At 38.7% G+C, this 20309-nt stretch overlaps 1 protein-coding gene across 2 annotated transcripts in view; it reads right to left on the reverse strand.

Moving 5' to 3' along the window:
• Positions 1–4766, reverse strand: part of CDC42BPB (CDC42 binding protein kinase beta) — a 64759-nt gene extending 59993 nt beyond the window's left edge. For both annotated transcript variants that reach the window (XM_018082181.2, XM_018082179.1), the window contains exon 1: positions 4680–4766. In XM_018082181.2, the coding sequence (XP_017937670.1) occupies positions 4680–4742 (63 nt within the window). In that variant the 5' untranslated portion in view covers positions 4743–4766. The remainder of the gene's footprint in view (positions 1–4679) is intronic.
• Between the last annotated feature and the right edge of the window lie 15543 nt (positions 4767–20309).

Consider the following 20309-nt stretch of genomic DNA (forward strand, 5'->3'; position numbering starts at 1 on the left):
CTTTGACTCTTTGAATAGCTCAATGAAAAGTGTCATATATTGTGTGCAATACTTAGGAATTCTGTTAATCCACAATGTAGGAAGGTATAGTCCCTGCTGGGCACCTAACACCAGCCACCAAAGCTTCTGAATAAGTGAGACAGCCTTAAATTGCAGTCTGTAGCTCACTGTGCCCCAGGTTAATTTCTAGAACTACATCAAAACATTGAACTCAGTACCCTACAGCTGTGATTACAAGATGGAAAGGGCACAAGCAGCTCTGCCTCTTGCTGCCAAGCACGACTGACCGCAGGAAGCTTAGGTTTTACATATTCACTTTTGACTCTCACTGCGACCTTAACCAGTATCTCTCTCATTAGGAACCACATAACTGCTCAGAACCTGTGGTACACAGAGGATCAGTCTTATTCTCTCCACCATTATTTATTTTCTTTTGGGAACACATTTTTCTGTCTGCTGATTCCAGCTGAGACTGACTAAGCCTCTCGAGTCGAGGTGACATGTACTATTACTAAACACTACACAGATCAAGTCTGTACAGAACAGCACTTATATGAAAAGGTATTTCTAATCCATTCAGAGTAGTAATACTTAGGTGGGGCACATTAAGAGTTTTAGTTATTTTTGTCCTAAGCAAGACTAAGCAGTTCCACCCTTCCTCTGGAACCACAGTAAGCATTGCTCATTCAAGAAATCCTTGCTAATAAACAAGGGAAGGAAAACAATTGTTTCAATCCCACACTGCCAAATTTCCAGGAGGTGTCAGCCACGTTATACAATCCATGTTCTCAAACAAGGTACATCTTGACACATTCTTCCTTCAACAACTGCTCTTCAACTGAAATTGCATACAGCAATGTGCATAAGTGGTCTTTTACACAAAATGAGGACACATGACCTTAAAGACTTAATGTCCTTCTCCTACCCCTCTCACCATACTGTAAGCAGGAATACTCCCAGTTCCCATGCTACAAGAACTTCCATTCAGGTAGGTTTTGCACTCGGTTTTGTTCTCATATTGCTGGAAAAAGTGTAAAGAACCAAGCTGAGTTCTGCTGGTTTGCAAAGGAGTAAGTAAGTAAGAAAAAGGTAGTGACATGCCAGTACAGGTATGCACTGGTGATTATACCAACCTGCCTTAAATTAGATACTGATTTTGCAGTTGTGTTCACAGGGATAAGCTCACATGTGGTCTCAATCCTCACTCTGGTCAAATACCACGTTTCCCTGGCTTATGTGTTGTCTGGCAAAAATTGACCACTGATCCTGACTAATAACTAATATCATGCTTTTATTTTGTTTAAGCTATACTTCTTCAAAGCTACTGATTATTGCAAAAGGCGTTAGGTAGGAATAAAGCTGCTGGCATTCTCCAAAAAGTCCAAAGGAGCTAAACTGAGAAGAATGGAATGTAATTTTCATTGTTTTTAAAGTCTGCCTTGTTTAGCTGTTCAGTGCTTAAATTAAAGCACTTAGTTCTAACAGGAATATGTTTAGTTTAATTCTGATTAATTTCTTTATACATTTAAACACATTGTATAGTTATTTAAAAAATTTACTTCTAGCAGATAAATCCCCTCAACTAATTTCTAACATAGTTCCCATGTATGAATGAACGTACTACGGAAAAATTACTTACAGCCCCTCCATTCAGTTTTATCTAGTGTTATTTTATACAAGTCAAATGCCACAAGTTCCTCTCAAGAAACTATATTTTGTTTTCTTATTATGGAATGTCAACCTTTAAATAATTACTATTTTATAATGCCTACAATATTTGGCAGTTATAGCATGTAGTATACACAAGGGTCAAAGGATGCTTTCATAAGCAAAAAGCGCAAAATACTCTGGCAAGAGCGCTTAAAGAACAGTGAACTTAAAATCAATTATTCCTGCATAACGTAAACTGATAAAAAAGCTTCACACTGCTGCAACTATAAACTAAAACTTTTCTAGATAAGAGATGAACAAGATGTGATATTGAGAGATAACTAACACCACTGACTCTGTGAGCACTCACAGCTCTAACAGAAGGATGAAATTAAGATACTTTCTCATTTCACTTCTGTGAAACTTCATTTCCACTGAGGGGGATGGGATGTTTGAATTGCTTTAGTTAAGTTCCATGCTTTTCCAAATGAAAGAATATGAAACACATTGTTGATTCAGGCACTCCAAACACTATTAATACAAGTTTTCACCCAGAATTTGTATCTTTTATACACCTTAAGACTTTTGATCCAAAGCTAAGAAAGGTCATCCTAAAGCCCCATGGCAAATATAAACTGAAGTCTCTGGAAGTGCATATAAATACTTCATTCTGCTGTTGTACTGAGATTTCCAGTTGGTCAATTCCTTAAGTGGAGAAGAGCATCTTTTGAAAAAGAACAGAACAAATACCATGGAAAACAGCCCTTCCTTAAAGTTATACTGTCGGAAGGCAGTCCCAACACTGACTCCATCTGCAAGTCACTATAAAGGGTTCCCATTTTTGATAGCTATAGCATTCACAAGTCTAGCTCTGAAAAGATCCAGAAACCCCTTCTAATCTTGCCAAAAGACTAACTGCCAAAATACTAATCTAAAATTCTTTAGATATCAGTGGTCACAGCCACTATAGCAAGTAATTTGGCACAGCAAGACCAGAACAACATCAAAGTATCCTGTGCTGAGCCTTCCCATCTATACTGTGTGCAGTTCAGGAATTTTGTTTCAGACTGTATCCAGCCTGGTTTCCTGGACCAAACATGCTTTGAAGCTGTTAGGAGAGTCAAACCCAGTGATTGATTCTTAGGTACTCCTTGGGCCCAAAGTGCATTTGGCGCACACCTGGAATGGAGGTTCTGGTTAGTTTCCTCCAAAAGAAACCCAGCTCATGCTTAGTAAAACCATTCTGCAGTAAGTAGGGACACTGTCTTCAAAACAGTGCCACTGCTTTGAACCAAAACCCTAACAGAGAGGTAGGCACTTACCTACTACTGTCTTGATTCTCCAGGCCTTCTATCTACTCACAAACCTCTCTGCTTAGACCTCTTTCCTGGACTAAATTTGTAGTTTTTTTCAGACCTTCCTAGGACTTAGCAAATTTTTCCAAGTCTTGCTTTTTCCTGCCAAACTCTTCGCAGTAACTTTTTTCTCTAAAGTCATATTCGAATGATACATATCAGCTAAAAAGAAACACTCAAGTTAAGTAACTGATTTCCATGCAGTATTTCCACTGCCCTAACATTCCCTTTTTTGTAACAAATGTTGTACTTATCAAGTTCAACATCCACTAGAAAGTGAACTTTTGTCTTACAAGTCAAGACTTTACTGTTTATCTGCACATTTTACTTAAAATGCTCCAGTTCCTTCAGAAGCTGTATTCACAATAATTACATCTGAACTACATGTTACCTCATTATATCATTAGATGATAGTATAGATGAAGAGGTATTCTTGAAACACTAATTTCTGTCTTAGGAGTGAGTCCACTTTTCTCAAAAGCAAGTCTCTGAAGTAGCTTAAAATTATGTGGATACGAAGCTATTACTTCATGAAGCTGGTCCTGGAATTTCTGGTATTTCTCCAGCTTAGTTTCTGGTCGGCCTGTGACAACCCTGTCCCACAACCAAACCCTACATGGAAGAGTTTGAGGTGTCCAGGGCACAGCACGCTTGGAAGGAAAGGCCTGCACGGCACATAGTCCTGCTCTCTGGGGAGACAACAGGAGATGGAGATGAGGAAGCTTATCCTTAGCCACCAGCAGCAGAAGTTGTAACCAAGTGCTAATGGGCTGAAGTAAGCCACTAATGGCAGTCTCTAAATTTCACTTTAGTGTGGCACTACTTAAAAGAAGTTTCCTGGAAGAAATCTATGGGTTTTTTTCTTCTAGAAATTCTCTAGTTAATAACCTCTCTTGCTGATAGCTATGACTTTAGTTACCTGTACTTAAATGCTGAAAGGGTTGTCTTTGAGGTTCTCCAGAAGTCTCAGGTATCCTATGCCTGCTGGAGGGGACATGCTCACAAATGCTTTTACCAGTGGCAAGCCCTACCAGACTTGTGTAACTGATGAGACTTTCATGAAGCATATTAAGAAGTAAAGCTTCAGTCCAGGGTCCTGGGACTGGCGAGTCCTCAAAACACAAGGCGTTCCTATCATCCCCGCATGATTCAACTTGCTGTCCAAAAAACAGATCCAGCAGCCTTTGATCTTCAAAGATGACAGGGAGCAGTCTTTGAGGCAGCCAAATGTGTCTTTCTGCATTACCAGATTGCTACAGAGACAGGCAGATGGGTGGAGCAATCTCTGCACTCCTGCCATAGAAGCAGCCCAGTTCTGTGTTAAATTAGAGCAGCACCCAGCAGTACATATGGCAAGTGGGAGAAGAGATCCTAAATTCAGCTGTGCAGCTTCTAGGTGGGACCACCCTGTTCATAAACACATTGAAGAGACACTTGTTTTGCTACACTGAAGTCAGAATGAGCCAGTCACAGAAACGGCAGAACTGGACACTAAATAACCTGCTTCAAAGGGACCTGGCACTAGTATCTTGCTTCATCCCACATTTGGAAGTATTTTAACACATCTGTGTGAATCTTTTGTCTTTAGGATAAGTACAGGTCAACTATAGCAAGAAATCAGATGCACAAACGATGAAAGTTATATTAGTACAACTGCAAGTAAAAATCTCTTACCTCTCCAAATGCACCTCTTCCAATCACTTTTATAATTTCAAAGTCATCTCGATGGAGTTGCATTTCCTTTACCAGTTTTGTAAATGGTTTTGCTGTTTAAGAAAAAAAAAAAGAAAATTCAATTATAAAGAGAAACACTGCAATCCAAAATAATCCATAAACCAAAGGTCAAAAGTACTTGTTGCATACCCAGAGCAACAGTAAATATTCAACTATTAGAACTACAGAAGGAAAAAAAAGTTATTAACACTATTTAATTAACACTTAAAAAGTTTTTTAAAAAGTTCAATCGTATGAGTGGCTCTGCCTTGCTGCTAATGAGTAATGAGTAAAGTGGTCTTTCAAAAGGATCCCCCCCCCCCTTTCTTTAGGGCTTTGTGAATCACTAAAGGACCACGTGAAAGGGAGATAGCTCATTCATTATTGGTAAACCCTAGAGACAATCTGTCCTACCCTTCAGCCACTAGATTAATTCTCTTCTTAAGCAGAGTGCAGCTTTACTTTTTATTATTTCAGCTAGTACCAGCTAAAGCTTTAACAGCTGACTCTCAAGAGAGCTGTCTCTACTCAACAGCAATGAAACCATTTCCCACAAGATCTGTGGCTAATTTAGGATTTTTACTTTGAACTATCTTTTCTGTTAAGCAACATTCACCAGATCTCAATTAGACCAAGTACTGAAGGGCTCCAGCCTAAAAGATGTCCAGCGATTAACTAACCCACACTTACTTTATTCTGTGGTCCCACTGAATTCATGACACTTCTCAAAATATTTGGTTGATAAATACTACTGCACCTGCAGCTCCATCAATTTTCTCCTCTCCAGATCACAGCATGGGGATCACTATTTAGATACAACGTTCGTTACAGTTCACTACTCTGATTACGAAGATCAAATGAATAGGGAAAAACAGTGGTGCAAGTGCAAGCCAAACTGCACAAGAGCAAGTATGCACAAGCAAAGCAGCAGCTCACTCTTCAAACTAAGCACAAAAAGATCGCTGGTCTTCACTTCATCACAAACATTATTAGACTAAAAAGAATGAAGTTTTTCAACACATGTATTTTTCCCATGTGCAACTGAATAAAATATCACAGAACTACTACTTGTAATTCAGCCCAGACTCCTGTTTTACCTCACCTTACACTATGATTAAGCTAATGAGTTACAAGCCAAACAGAATTCCTACAAGAGGGGTCATTGCCTTGACAGTGTATTTTGGATGATAACACAAACAAACGTATCCTTACAACCACACAGACAGAAGTCTGAACCGGAGACTGCAGACTTCAGTATAGAGTCTAACCAAGAAAGCCTGAAAACCTCTCAGCAAAAAATCATCAGAGCTAAAAAAATGAAGAAACAGCTGTACTGAAGAATAACCATGCTGCTTCCTTGTAGTTAGGAGAGGTGTTACTGAAAAGGTTTCCTCCAGAAGTAATACCCCTTTCACTGCATGTTTCTTGTCTACCCAAAGTATGAACTTTAATGATGAGACTCTACTAGCTATTCTGCTAGACTCCCTATTTCAGCTGGACAGAAATGCCTACCACAGTCTTCCTCACCACAAGGTCATTGAGACTATCACCCCAAACCCCCAAATTGTTTATAAACACCACCTCAAACCAGTTAGAGACCTATACCAGTCCAATCAGACACCCATACAAGTAAATACCACTGCTGATGCCTGTGATATATGTCAATTATTCTGCAAGGTTCTCTCACCTCCTTCCCACCAAACCAAGACAGACTGAGGAAGCACAACAGCAGACAAGAAATAAACATGACAGTTCCATTATTAAGTATGAGGTTGCTACTACAGAAAGGAGGTCTTTGGACTAATTTTGCAGAACATCAGCTTCTGTTATTAAAATTCAAGGAGAGGGGAAATGAAATCTAGTAATTTTATTTCTGGAGTCACTAACCCAATAATAATTTTTGTTTTAAATAAATAACAAATTTTAGCAATAGTTCTGATAAGCAAACAGAACATCAAAATCATAGAATCAGAATAGTTTAGGTTGGAAGGGACCTTGTCCCTGCCCATGGGCAGGGACACCTTCCACTAGACCAGGTTGAACACTGCCAGCAATGGAACATCCACAACTTCTCTGGGCAATAAAATAACTGGTTTAAGAATAAAAAACCCTGTTACTGTAAATTGAACACAAGCAACATTCAAAGCAGGAAGACAACCTATCAAAGTCTAAGCTGTCTTGTGCACTTAAAAAAACCCCAAACCTATATTTTTGTTGACTGGTGACAAAACATTTTGTCTACAAACTTCCTTGCTTTGAAGTGTATCTAACTTCACATCACCAAAACTGGGATTCAGTTTAGAAATGCATAAAGTGGTATAAAAGCAAGTAAATTCGATTAGTTTTATATTTCAAAAGATAATAAATATTACGTATCAAGCAGAGAACATACTTTAATTTCAGTAAGCAGAAGTAGTGTCTGCAGGGAAGGGCATGAACGCCACCTTCCTAGGAATTGTACCTTGAAGAAGGAAGGATGAGCAGCCCTCATTCTCCTGACCACCATTTCAATTAAAAAACTTCAAGAGTTTTAGTTGATCTTGTTTTTTCATCTCAATTGGTCAACTGAAGTAGTGCTTTTAAAATTAATTATTTTAATATACGTAAATGAAAAAAGTATTCTCTCCTAAAAGGAAGTTACTATTTTTACAAGCCATTTGTGCACTTAACTGATGTTTGCTTTTAGTATTTAGTAGGTGTTGGTGTTTGGAAACACAGCAGCTTCAGTGGCCTCTCTCTTGGAAAGCACTAAACATGAATATTTGAATGTACAGAAATATTTTAAATTGGACAGAACTTCTCTTAAAATAGAAAAATTTGAGTCTTATAATAAAACCTAATATCCACAGAATCTCATCATCACAGAGACCACAACAAAAGTTACACATCAAGTCAGAGTTCAAAGGAGGCAACAGACCAGTAATTCATTTAAACTCATATTTACTTTATTAGCACTTGTTTACACCAGGATGTGACCTGCTGCATTTAAGTACTGGATTTCACAATTTCTATCTCTTAGTAAGTTAAATCAAAAAATATTTCCTATTTGCTTTCCTACTCTCCTCCCAGGAGGCTGCTGTTCCTCAATCCACAAATATCCAGATCAGTAGCATGCACAGAACTGGCAAAACTGAGGGAGCAGAAACTTCCACCAAAAAGTAGCAGAGACAGGCTGTGTTTGCTGTGCTTGCCAGAACAATGCCAAGTGACTTATCACTATCTAACTGGTAAAAAGCTCCAGCTTCTCCTTTTCTATATCACTATTTGATAAATAGGGAACTCGAGACAAACTTATCTCCATATACTGGAATGAATAATTACACTTTACTGATTAGTTTTGATCCTAATATTGAAGGCAGAACTTATGATTTAGAGTTGATTTAATACTTAATGAAAGTATTTCATCCTGGCAAACAGAAGCCTTAGCTGTGCTGGGGGTTTTGTTGGCAGTGATTACTGAATTTTGTTATATATACACACTGTTGTCAGGGTAACATTAGCTGAGAGTAATTGCAAGAGTTTGTTTATTCATGACTGTGAGGATGTAATCAGAATTTGGGATAGACATTCTACATGCAAATATTTGTATGCATCACTGCCTTTTCTCTCAAGCTCATTTTGCATTATTGTACTTATTCTTGTTTGGAAGAAGGGTGTTCTCCATAAGGCCAGACAACAAAAAAACCCAACAAAACCCCAAAGAACTAATTTTAAGGAGCCAAGTAATGTACAGTCTCAGGAATATAAAACAAAACAGTAACAGTCGATGTTTTGATTCATAATGGGAAGTGAAATGCCAACCTTTATTTCTTCATTGAACAGAGGGGTACATATGAAAGACATAATTTTCCACACGCAATTTCTATTCTGATCATATTCTCCTCTTCCACTGAGAGCTGGGATTAGGATATTTTATTTACACAAAAACATCAATTTGAATAATTTGAAAATACAGTTTAAAGCACAGTCACAGGTAAACAGGTTTGTGATTTAGGTTTGGGAGCTGGTGCATCTACACTGCAGTCAATCTGTATTATACCACCTGATAGAAAATATTTGAAGGCTGTTTCAGAATGACTAAAAGCTGCAGGAAATGCCAGTGGAGACGATCTGACACAGCAGACTGGGCACTCTGCACCCAGGAATGGGTGCTCACCAGCCTCTCTCAACGTCAGAAGCTTTTGCCAAATTGCCTCTCATTTCTGAAGGCAGGTCAGGGAAGGATGGTGGTATTGTCAACATCACCCTCAAAAAATAAAAAGTTAACTCTTCCCACCTAGAATGCCATTAAAAATGAGAAGTGTCAGGGTATATTTTAAATTTTTACTTTCTGTTCAGATTCTGAATCATTCAATTTATGTCCATAATTTACCATCTGGAATCACACCAGCCAGCACCTTTACATCAGTGGGCAAAAGACTACCTGCTGGGTTTATGGTAACTACTGCTTCAGTGGTGGAATTATCCAATGCCTGTAATTTGAGGACTCCTCCATATTTTGTTAGGCAGTGCAAGTTTCCAGAAATTCACAAAAATCACTCAGCTGAAGCTGCCAAATGTTCAAGAACATCTGATGTTTTGTATCATTGGCAGCTTCAAGTTTTAAATAAATGTGACAACTGCAAGCAAACAATACACAGACTCACAATTCAAGTTGAAAGGGACTAGCTGGTCTCTAATCCAACCTCCTGCTCAAATCACTGTCAATACTGCTTTCAGACCAGGTTACTCAGAGTTCTGCCTGGTCAGGTTTCAAAAACTTCCAAGGGTGGAGACTCCATGGGCTCTTGGAGAACCCTGCTCATATACTGGACTGCCTTACACCAGGTAGTTTCACAGTTCGGAACCAATCCTGTAAGTGATTTGAGGTTTAAGTCGTTACATATCATGATAAAAACACCGAGGTAGATCTACCCTGAAGGTACGTCCAAACCGTCTGGTCAGACAGAAATTCATCTGCCACCACAGTCCCTTTATCTACTCATCCCCTTTACAAAACATTGTGGTAGGCAACTATGTGAACTGCAAAAGATTAACGTCAGGGAAACAAGAAAATGACGCAGATAACTGTCTGTGGAGCCACATTCCCATCAGGCAGATACAATATTTTATTTAAGATGTTTTCTTTGGAGAAAGAACATGAAAGAGCAGCAAGTTTTACCATTTCTCTCAACCATCCCTCTTCACTTACATTCTAGAAATCAAGTAACTTGTTTGCCCTCTGTGCACCCTTTTCAAAGAAACAGCATTCCTATGATATTGCTACTAAAACAGAAGGCTGGCAGGTTTAACAAGTTAGTGCTTGTATACACATCTTGGAAGATACCCACACCCAGGTAGCCCCAACCTGCTCACTAGGGTGATAAATACCTGTTACAACCCACACTTCAGTTTTAAAGAAGTACAATCGCCTTGCTACCCATTTGTGAAATTTTCCCTGTATTTTAAAAATGTACATTTTTTTATTCTTCCATCTTTTGCTGACTTCAGTTTTAATTTTTCCAAACACAGACCCTTGCCTCCCTTTTCCTGTGCTGCCTGTTTCCTCTTACTGTCAACCCGAGTGAAAGCTTTCTTCCAATCTGGTTTCCTAAGGAAATAAGGTGATCTGGCAGCCAGCACACACCAAGCTGCAAAGCATCCATGGTCATGCAGGGACAGGGAAGCAATATAACATAGAAGAGAGAAGAAAGGAAGAGTGTAGCAGAAAAGGGAAGGTAGTACAGTGGGAAGGGCAGGGGGTTATTCCACTGAACCTAGTAAAGGAGGTAGATACAAATTCTACAGGGTTCAAACTTCACCAAAATTCTGCTGTTTACAAGCCAAAGGTGACACATTCTGTGTTCTCTGACACCTTTTCTGCTTGCCCTCCCTCCTGTTTTTATGACATACATACACACACTTCCATTACTCTGTCTGCCTCTTGCTCAATGATCCGATTCTTCGTCATTCATCAACATCCATTAGACCAGTGCAGTGGTGCAAGACTTTGGTAATCACTACAATGACACAAACTCCACAATCTGGTTACCTCTTGCAAAGTGCCTACAGCCCTTGCAGAACAGCCTCCTGATACGACACTGCTTCACACACTGTTAGAGTCCTCTTTATTGCCCGAGCAAGGGGCCATCCAGTTTTACAGTGCCTGGATACTCAGTATTTCCAAATTTTAAGATGTTCTAACAGCATTTATCGGAACTAAAATGACAGTAGAAACAGACATTAACACAACAGCAAGAAAGTCTGAGTCTTCTTAAGGTTGATTTTTAAAGATAGTAAGTAGTAGCTAATTATTAAATATCATATTTTTCTTTATTTGGTACCCAAATACTTAAAAAACACTCAAGCTCTTCTGAAGAACTACTGCACAGAGGTATCCATTTGCAGCCATGATTATGGATTTGTTTATTTTATAAAAGCTTTCTGGCATATGTGAAAGAGTGTTTGACCACTTTCAATCAGATACCTTGCTGACACTTAACAGAACTATGAACTGGGACAAGATTTGGATTAGATAATTACACGCAACCCCCTCAAAAATTTCAAAGGATAAAAAGATAATTAGTTTTAGGCATAAACCAAGACTGAGTGCTCATAGCTTCCGCATTTTGCTCTGTAAGTGGCTTTATCAATTACAGAAGACCTGACTGTGGTATTTAGAATTTGTACACTAGTCTGTGATAACTGCATGAAAAATTTATCACCAAGCTAAAGGGTAATGGCACTGGGAAACGCTTTGAAGAAAAATATTGAGTAGTAGTTCTGATGTTGATCCTATTAGTGCTGCTAAATTTGCCGGCAGAAGAGCAAGGCATTTACCTTGAAACATCATCTGTGTTCACTGTTACTCTTTTTGTGTGGCAAGCCCCAAGTGCAAGAGCCATACAGAAGGACTCAATCAGCAGCAACATGCCAGCTCGCTGATGAATGTTACCACAAACACTTAATAGCTGGCTATCTGCCTGACTAGCCCATTCACTGCTTTTCATGCTCACAATGAAAGGACACCAAAGATAATATGCAAGGTTTGAACAGACTAGAGGAGAGGAACACACAGATGGTTCCCAATAGCCCAAGTGAAAAACATGTTGCCAGTTTAATCAAAGCCACCGCGTGTGTCTTTGAGAACTAAACAGCAACAGCGTTCTAGCAGGTGAGAGGAAGTAAGTGCTGGCTTACATACCCCCAAAAAAACAACAACAAATGACTATTTGCTGTACTCATATATATGCAAGACCTTAGTTTACCAAAAGAAAAATAATGGTCAGGTAAAATAAAAACAACATGTCAATCAGACCTAAAGGTAATGGCATATCCCAATGCTACAAGGGATGCAAGTACAAGGAGAAGAACCTTACATCAAACAGAGGGCAAAGCTCAGCAACCAATTTCTCAGCTTACTGTTGTGTTACTGTCATGGAATGATCCAAATTTAGGGAAGTATAACTTGGTCTCTAGAAACAATTCAGGCAGGATTTGTATTTTTATTTTTCCCCTTCCAAACATTGGAGTTGATCTTGGAAGATGGAACTATTAGTACTAAGATTGAAGAAAAACGTGACTGTGAATAGCGTTTTGTTTGGGAAAGCCAGAAGTGACTTACTATCCACACAAACCCGGTGAAGCTTCACAACATGTAACATTTCAGATACAGCAGGAAAAAAAGACTGAACAGTAAACAAGAAAACCTGCACCTTTGGAAGTGCTCATCAGGGCATTTCAGAAAACATTCAGCAGCTTGAAATGAAGTTCTAGCCCAACTTTCATGGGAGAATGAAAAAAGCTCCCAGATAAATTATGTTCCTTACTGCACTTTGTAGTCCAGTTTTTCATACCTCTTTCAAACTTCTCACATTTGTTTGGGAGAGGGAAAGCCAATATGCCTCTCTAACCTTTCCCTAGGGTTTCCAGCTCCTTCAGCAGACTATGCACCAACCATGGATTCACGGGTGGTTCATCAGCCTCTTCAGCCTTAGAGCCTTCACTGACTAACGTACTGAGCCTTCACTGACTAACGTACTGAGCAGAAGCCCCATCTCTGCAAGTTGTCACTCTCTGAAGAGACTGAAACAAATGTATCTTGCTTCTACTCAAATTTGGTAAGATTTACAAAGGTGGTACTTTCCTTCCTCCTAAGCCTTGCTAAAAAATGCAAAGAAAAGATTACTATTCCATAATAAAGAAACTTTTCCACTTCTATATAACTGCTGATACCCAATGCCTTCATAGGCTTCATCTTCAGTCCTTTTATTTTCCTCAAAATGATCATACCCAGCCCAGAAGACACATGTACATCAAGTCCTATACAGGCTCTTTTGAATTATACATTTTCCTTGGAACAGTCTGACATTCCAGACATCTCAGACAACTGAATAGGGAGCTACATGACCACTTTAATTCATAAAGGAAATTAATTCTGCTGCTGAAAGAGCTTCTCCTTGTTCATTCCCACCACACTCCACTCTATCGTTTGGATCAACATTAGCATTCATGTGTACGTCAAACCAGGAAACATTTCCAGGTGAAAGCTGACTTGTCTGTCCCATTCCATCCCATCCCACCAAACCATTGACCCAGTGGGACTCAGATACAGCTATAACGTTGGCACCCCAGTCCAAGGCAGGGAGAAGGACAAGACTGGAGAAGGGCAAAATGGCTTTTGGAATTGATGTGAATCTGGCCTGGACTGCAGCGAGCATGGAAGTGCTACGCCAGAGCCTGTTTCTAGTCAACCTGTACCAAATTAGCACAGGATCTTCCAAGATACATGTCAAAACACTGTAAGAAATAGATGTGACACACCACAGAATGCAATCTCTGTTTAATATAGCTTTATTCATGCCTCAGTTTTTCTGTACTCCCAGTTCAGGGCCAGATTTTGCAGGTGTTGGAGAGGCCATTTAAGCCGTAGCAAATGGTAATTGCATATTGAAGCACATCAGTAATGGAAAAATTGTTTCAGGGTTTTACATGAATCGCTAGTTCCAAACAGTAAAATTTCAATGATTCCATTTCTTTTATTCCATAACAACGTTGTAAATATTGCTAAAATCCACTTATTTTACTGCATGATGAATAATCTTAAAAACATGGTTAATTATTTTTTTGTAGAATAGTTTGAGAATTATGACTGCTCAGAAAAAGAACTTTGATACATCACTTACTTTTCAGATGGTTTCAAAGCAGAGATTAAGAAAATCTCAAATTTGAGCTCACCCAAATTTCAACGACATAGGATGAAACTAAATTTCATCAGACCTAGCACCTCTTGCAAACCCTGCTAAGAAATAAAATAACTCCAATCTGATGACCACACTGTGCTGATATAAGCTTACATGCACTTACATTAATTAAGCCACCACTTACATCATCAATGTATGAGCAAAGTTCTAGTTCCTGACTGCACGCTTTATTTCACTTTAGAAGTAAAACTTAGCAAAAAAGTAGCATCAATTACTTACAGCGAATGCACATCTTTTTTTTTCTCCAGATATATACAAGATATTCTCTCAAGTTACTATAAACTTAATGCATGCATAATGTAACAGAACGATTAATACTTTACACTGGTGCTGTATTTACCACATGCCAACTCCTTTACTTTAGAGGTTAGAGGTTTCTATGAAGTTCTTCTAGCCAAAGCACCCTACACAAATGCACTTAAGAGTGACAGGAATGAAATCCACATAATGAGGTATCCCTTTTGATGACACAGCCATAGTGGATTGCTGCAACCAGAGGGGCAGTTCTGGAGATTGCTCTCTTCCTTGTATCAGCTCCAACAAATCCAACTGGCCTCACCTCACTGACCTGATTCTACTCACTAAATCAGCAGGATCCTGAGACACACAACACAACTATCATCCTGTAATTTAACAAACTGAATCATCATCGCTGAAGGGTCGTGAGAGGCTGCTGTGCCAGCACAAGCAAAAGGGTAAAGGAGGGCAGCTGTTCTTCAGAGGTCACTGTCCCAAGTGGCACAGGGTGTGATGAACTGCCCACACATCAGCCTTTGCTGGCGTCCAGTTGCTGCAGAGGTGGCCTGCCTTGGTGCTAACACCCATGGAAAGCTGGATCAGGGAGCAGAGACAAACAATTACCTTTTTCCTGATGCTTCAGTTCCCAACCATATCAACACCACAAACTAGGAAACATAAGACTAAGGATCAGCTTACAGTGCTACAGAACTGCACCTGATTTTTATTTTTTTGATGGCTCAAGGCTGCAACACTACACATATAAACACCCTGAGCTGTTTTTCAATTTCAAGAGTTCAAGCAGCAGCAGCAGCTACTGTAAGTACAGGTGTGGCACATCTTTCTCTTCACTTCCTTCTAAATGGCAGTGTACAGGAGGACATTTTCTCAGACATTACTCATCCTGTTTCAAAAGTTGCCTGGAGCTTGAGATCTAATTAAAAGGTCACTGAAAGTCATATTTTTGCAATAGGAAAAGGCCACGAAGACATGCGACAACAATTACTGTAACCAGGCATTAGAATATTTGGAGTAGCTCAAGTTACTCTGAAGGAGAGAACAGGGAGATTGCCTTTAATCCTGCAGAGAATACTTGCAAGTCCCATGTTAAGATTTGCTACACATTATAGTGGATGGCTCAGAGTGGTTTTTTTATTATTATAAATACTCTCACTCAGTTCCCTCTCCAGACCAGGAAATCTAGAGCCAAGGCCATTCTGTCTCAGCCTACTAATTCCAATATCAGCAGCTGGGAGCAAGGAAGTGGAAGACCATTTACAGCAGCACTGTCTTCATGGACTCCAGGTGCTAAAGGTCACTACCAGCAAAACTCAGGGCAAACATTAGGAGCATGGCAAGCCACCTGTAACAGCAAAATCACTGGGGTCTGGGTCATTCAGAAGGTAAGCGCATCTCCAGAGGGCATGTCAGGATGTTTCTGAACACTTACTGCTCAGACAGGATGTAAAAAGTGTAAAAAGGAAAGAGAAATACATCTCTCAGCCTTCCAAGATGTGATGAAAACTTTATCCAGATAAGGGAACGTGCTTCTAATTTCACTTTGCAACTTTTCCCTAATGTCTGACACTGACATAGCATATTTCACAATTTGTCTATATCCATCCCCAGGCTTTTCATATACTACAGCTAAAATTTAAAATGGGTAAGGAAGGTCTAAATTTTTACCAGGTGGAGGAAGGGGAGAATCTACCGGAAAACTTGGCCTTAGATACAGATTTCTAAAAATGGAGTCAAATTGTATGGTACATGGATCATTAGCTGTACAGAATTTTTTATAAGTAGTAATGGCTCAAAAAAACCCACCCTCAAATAAAAAATTCCCAAAATGTCATTATTAGGAAATAAATCAAGAAGCCTGCAGAATACTGTTTTAGAATATTGCCCATTCCAGCTATCAGTTTGCTAGCATCAACTAATTAGTCTGAAGTTTCAGACTGACCAAGATCATAATGCCTGCTATTACAGAAAGAAAAAAAAGCCATTTAAATCTTGCCTGGAACCAGGGTTTGTTTTTTTAACACACATTGAATAGCCCTGAAAGAAAACATTTTGGATAAATGATAATTTAGAATATTAGATACATGACAGTTTACACATGTTTGAATTTTTAAACTGTCCTTTAAATCAAAAAGTCATCCTTAGGGAAGTCAAATCCTGGAACAGTTAGGAGTGAATTTTTAAAATCTAACTGATTTACAGCATGACTAAACAGCTTTAACATCACATATATATGCAAACCATACGGAACAAGAATCTAAAAATAGAACACCATGCCTTTTCCTAGAGACATTTCCAAGTCTCCAAGCATTATAAATTCAGTTTCCTCTAGTACAGGCAGGATGAAGTTCTTCCTTCTTCTCTCCTCCTCATTCCACATTTTTATCATGCTTTCCTATCCAAATTTTTGCTAATTTATGTACAGTACACTGAATAAGCTCTTTCCCCTTATCTCAGTATTTTGTGTATCAAAGAACAGTTTTGGTTTTGATTTTGTTTAGCATTTATAGCCTGTCTTTTCCTAACATCTTTGCTGTGATACCTTTTAAATTCTTAAATCCAGTTTCTGGATCATGATTTTAGAAAAGCTCTCAACAGACTGCCAGCCCACATGATGTGCTGTTTAATGGACATGCTTCTAGGCATTCCCAAACCTCCTGTAGGCTCCCGGACGCTTGTATCCTCCCCACTAACATTCCAATGCAGAACATACCTCCCATTACTGCACACTCCAGCATGATCAGCAGCAGTCCAAGATCCCTGGGTTCTATCTTCTCCCTCCTTCTTGCCTCGTATTCTTAAAGCCAGTAACAAACAAAACTCTGTTCAATCACTACCCTCACAGTTGTAGATATCACATCTCACCTTTATGTCTTGCTCCTCAGTTTTTCAAGGTAGGCATATCAAGTGAGGATCATCCCAACAAGTTTTTATATCAGATGAAGTATCAGATAGAACATTCTGCTTTTAAGCTTGTCATTTTAAACACAACTTTACTTAAATTTAAGATTATCCACATGCCATCTGTGTTTAATAAGCCACCACATCCATAATCCTTTTGCCCTAAGATTTATTTCCACACATTTAGGCGGAAAGTTCCTTTTCTTTACTCATCTACAGCCCATCTAGACAGGTGTGTTGATTTCAAAACAGAAAGTCAATTACCAGGGCATTTAGAACAAGCTTGTAGTACCCTGGCAATCTCAAATCTTCATCTGTACCTCAGGCTCCATTCTCTTGGCTTCCAACCTTTTTCTTTACTCATACTTGGAAATAACAACCAAACATTTGGAAGCTCCAATGCAACACCAGGGTGAGCAGCTGCATGCCAGTACAGATGCAGCTGGAAAACCCTACCAGCATAGATGTGCTTTTACAGCTTTTCATTTCCAGAGTACAAACCAGTGAAGATGCATTAACTTCCTCCCACAAATCTTTTGACATAGTACTTGGCCTCTGAGGAGACCATGAGAAGAAGAGGTGACCACAAGCAGAAGAATGAGGAATTTCAGTCAATCCTCAAAATACTTTAACCTACTTCAATGCAACTGGAAACTCTGCAAAGTAGTATAGACATTGAGTCAGTATTTACAAAGAGGAAAGCCAAATAGTTGTCTTTCTATCTCCTTATGCATCATTGTAGCTATACCCCACTCCCTTCTTCTTCCCCACATAGAATTTAATATTTTCCTTTACTAATTTGTCTCCAGTGTCATCTAAGTAAACCTTGGCTACTTTGCCCATTCTCTGATTCTTTTAGCTCTTAAGTAATATTTTCCAATTGCATCGACTCACTTTAAAAAAAAAACCCAAACACTCAGTCCCAAACCACAGTTTATAAAGACTGTCAAACTTTTCATCCTTGATAATGTAGTTCAGACAAGTTAGTTTCTTTTTGATGCTAGCTGAGGCTATGTAATCCTTTTCTTCCATAAACTTTGGGATTCTCTAACGGAAAAGTCTGGAAGAGATGTAATCTTTAATTATTTGCTTTACTTTATAATCCCTTAAGATAATATATATGCCACTCAGGTCATCTTTTTTTTTTTTTTTTTTTAATATCATGAAAAGGCTGCTCAGGACTGCTTGATGAATAACTTATCATTCCACCTTTGGGTTGCCACTGTGAATCTAGCGAGGACATGAATATTACCAAAAATGTTTTTAATCTCTTGGTAGTTTCATGGTCTTTGAAGTAACACACAAGTTTCAATCTGGTTCATATGGGCAGGTACACACACAACACAAGTTTGTGGCAATTGTCTGCAAGACAGAGATACCATGCAGCACAGAGGGGAAAGAAGGCTGTGCTTACAAACTTGCATTTTTGTTGATCAAATTGTCTGTAAAGGAGTTTAAGTCTTGAAGACTATTCTTCTGGCAACTGTCCTAATGTTTATACCTCAACAGCAACAAAATTTCACTTTTATAATAATTTTAGGAAGCTTAACTCTTGTTTCCTATGTAATTTGAATTTTAAAACCAAGTCCATAGCAGCATCATTAAAAAAAATAATCCAGGACCATAAAAATCTTTAAAAAGAAGTAGCAGGAACAGTCATGTGTTAAACTATTCCACTTTATTATTTGCATGAGCAGCAAGTGTCACTTTGTCACTGTTTCTATTACTGTGCTCAGATTGCACCAGTAGTTACTCTTACACAGGAACAAAAATGCACCTAATTATTCTAAGAAATTTTACAGTAGCAGAGTAGCTTGTGCAACTGCTGGCAAAAATTCGCTCCTGACTGATTGTTCCGCTGCATTTTAAAGGAAGGAAAGAAGCCAGAAGCATTCACAACTATATTACATGAAACCAAAATTTAAGAAATTATTCTTTACTGAAGATCCACTCTATGAGAAAGGCATTTTCAAAGAACCAAGAGGTCAACCCGAAGTCTCATCTTTCTTACATGAGCATATTTGAATAGATCAAAACACCCAAGTCTAGTAAGAATCTTTATCTCACACGAAAAGTTTTTTTTGAGTGCCATCAGTTCCATTGCTCCTTCAAAATCTTCCTTTACAGACATTTTAGTAAATAAACTCAAAAGTTTCCTTAAAGTACAAGAACTTCTACAAGCTAAGATGTCTAAAGATATCTGGCCTGACAAATGTTTGTAGTATATTGATCAATATTTAGGACTTTAAATGATCTCTTTCCCACTCCTTTCTAATTCATGTACCTGCTTCTTTTTTATTCCAAGACTACAAGTTTTAAATCAAGTACTATGACTCCTCAACAATCTATTTCTGGATAAGTGTTAAAAGATTACAAGCTGACAGTGTTGATTTCCTCTTCCACAAATTGTTATGCCCACCTAAAATTATTTCCCTGCCAATTAATTTTTTTTAAACACAAAAGTGATAAGTAGCAGTCTCCACCCAAGTCTCTCAGAAAATGGAGAGGACAGGTTCTTAAGTGTTATATGGGACATGAAGGGGGAGGAAGAGATGAGGGCAAGGAGATTGAAGTAAGAAGTAGGTCTTGCCCATGGCTTCCTCTTGCAGAAAGATAATCCATTATCTTTCACCAGCTGTCACCCATTTCAGAGCTCCCCACAGAGCTCTGAAGGTAAATTACTGGAGCACATTTTCCAGTAAAGTCTCTGTATTATTTATTCTGTAGCTATCAAGCATACACTTAAAGAAAGAGCTATCATTACTGATGTGCAAAATGACATATTACAGCCATAGACACAAAAGGTCATTGCTGCAATGTGTGCACAAGCGTGTATTGTTTTTTTAAAAACATCACTGCAAAGTGCCTTCTCTAAATACAAATAGGAAATGAGAAGTGAAGAGTCTGAACTAAATGAAAGAGGAAATTAAGGACATGAGAGGAGGAGAATGATATTTCTCAGTAGTTTTAGCCAGCAAGACTCAGTACAAAAAAAGAAGTTATTGCCATTATTTTACTATCTGCTTTTTCTTCCAAGGTACCTGCAAGTGTGCATGTACCACAACATCTGAAACAACTACAGAACACTTTGAAAAAAGTTTCTTCTGAAAAACTAACACACATTATAAACTGCTCACAGACACAGTCCTTGCCCCAGAAGGGCAGTGGACCATTACATTATATAGTACTGTCA

The sequence above is a fragment of the Manacus vitellinus genome, unplaced genomic scaffold (genome assembly GCF_001715985.3).
Source record: "Manacus vitellinus isolate BGI_N305 unplaced genomic scaffold, ASM171598v3 scaffold_6_pilon, whole genome shotgun sequence".
Lineage (NCBI taxonomy): Eukaryota > Metazoa > Chordata > Aves > Passeriformes > Pipridae > Manacus > Manacus vitellinus.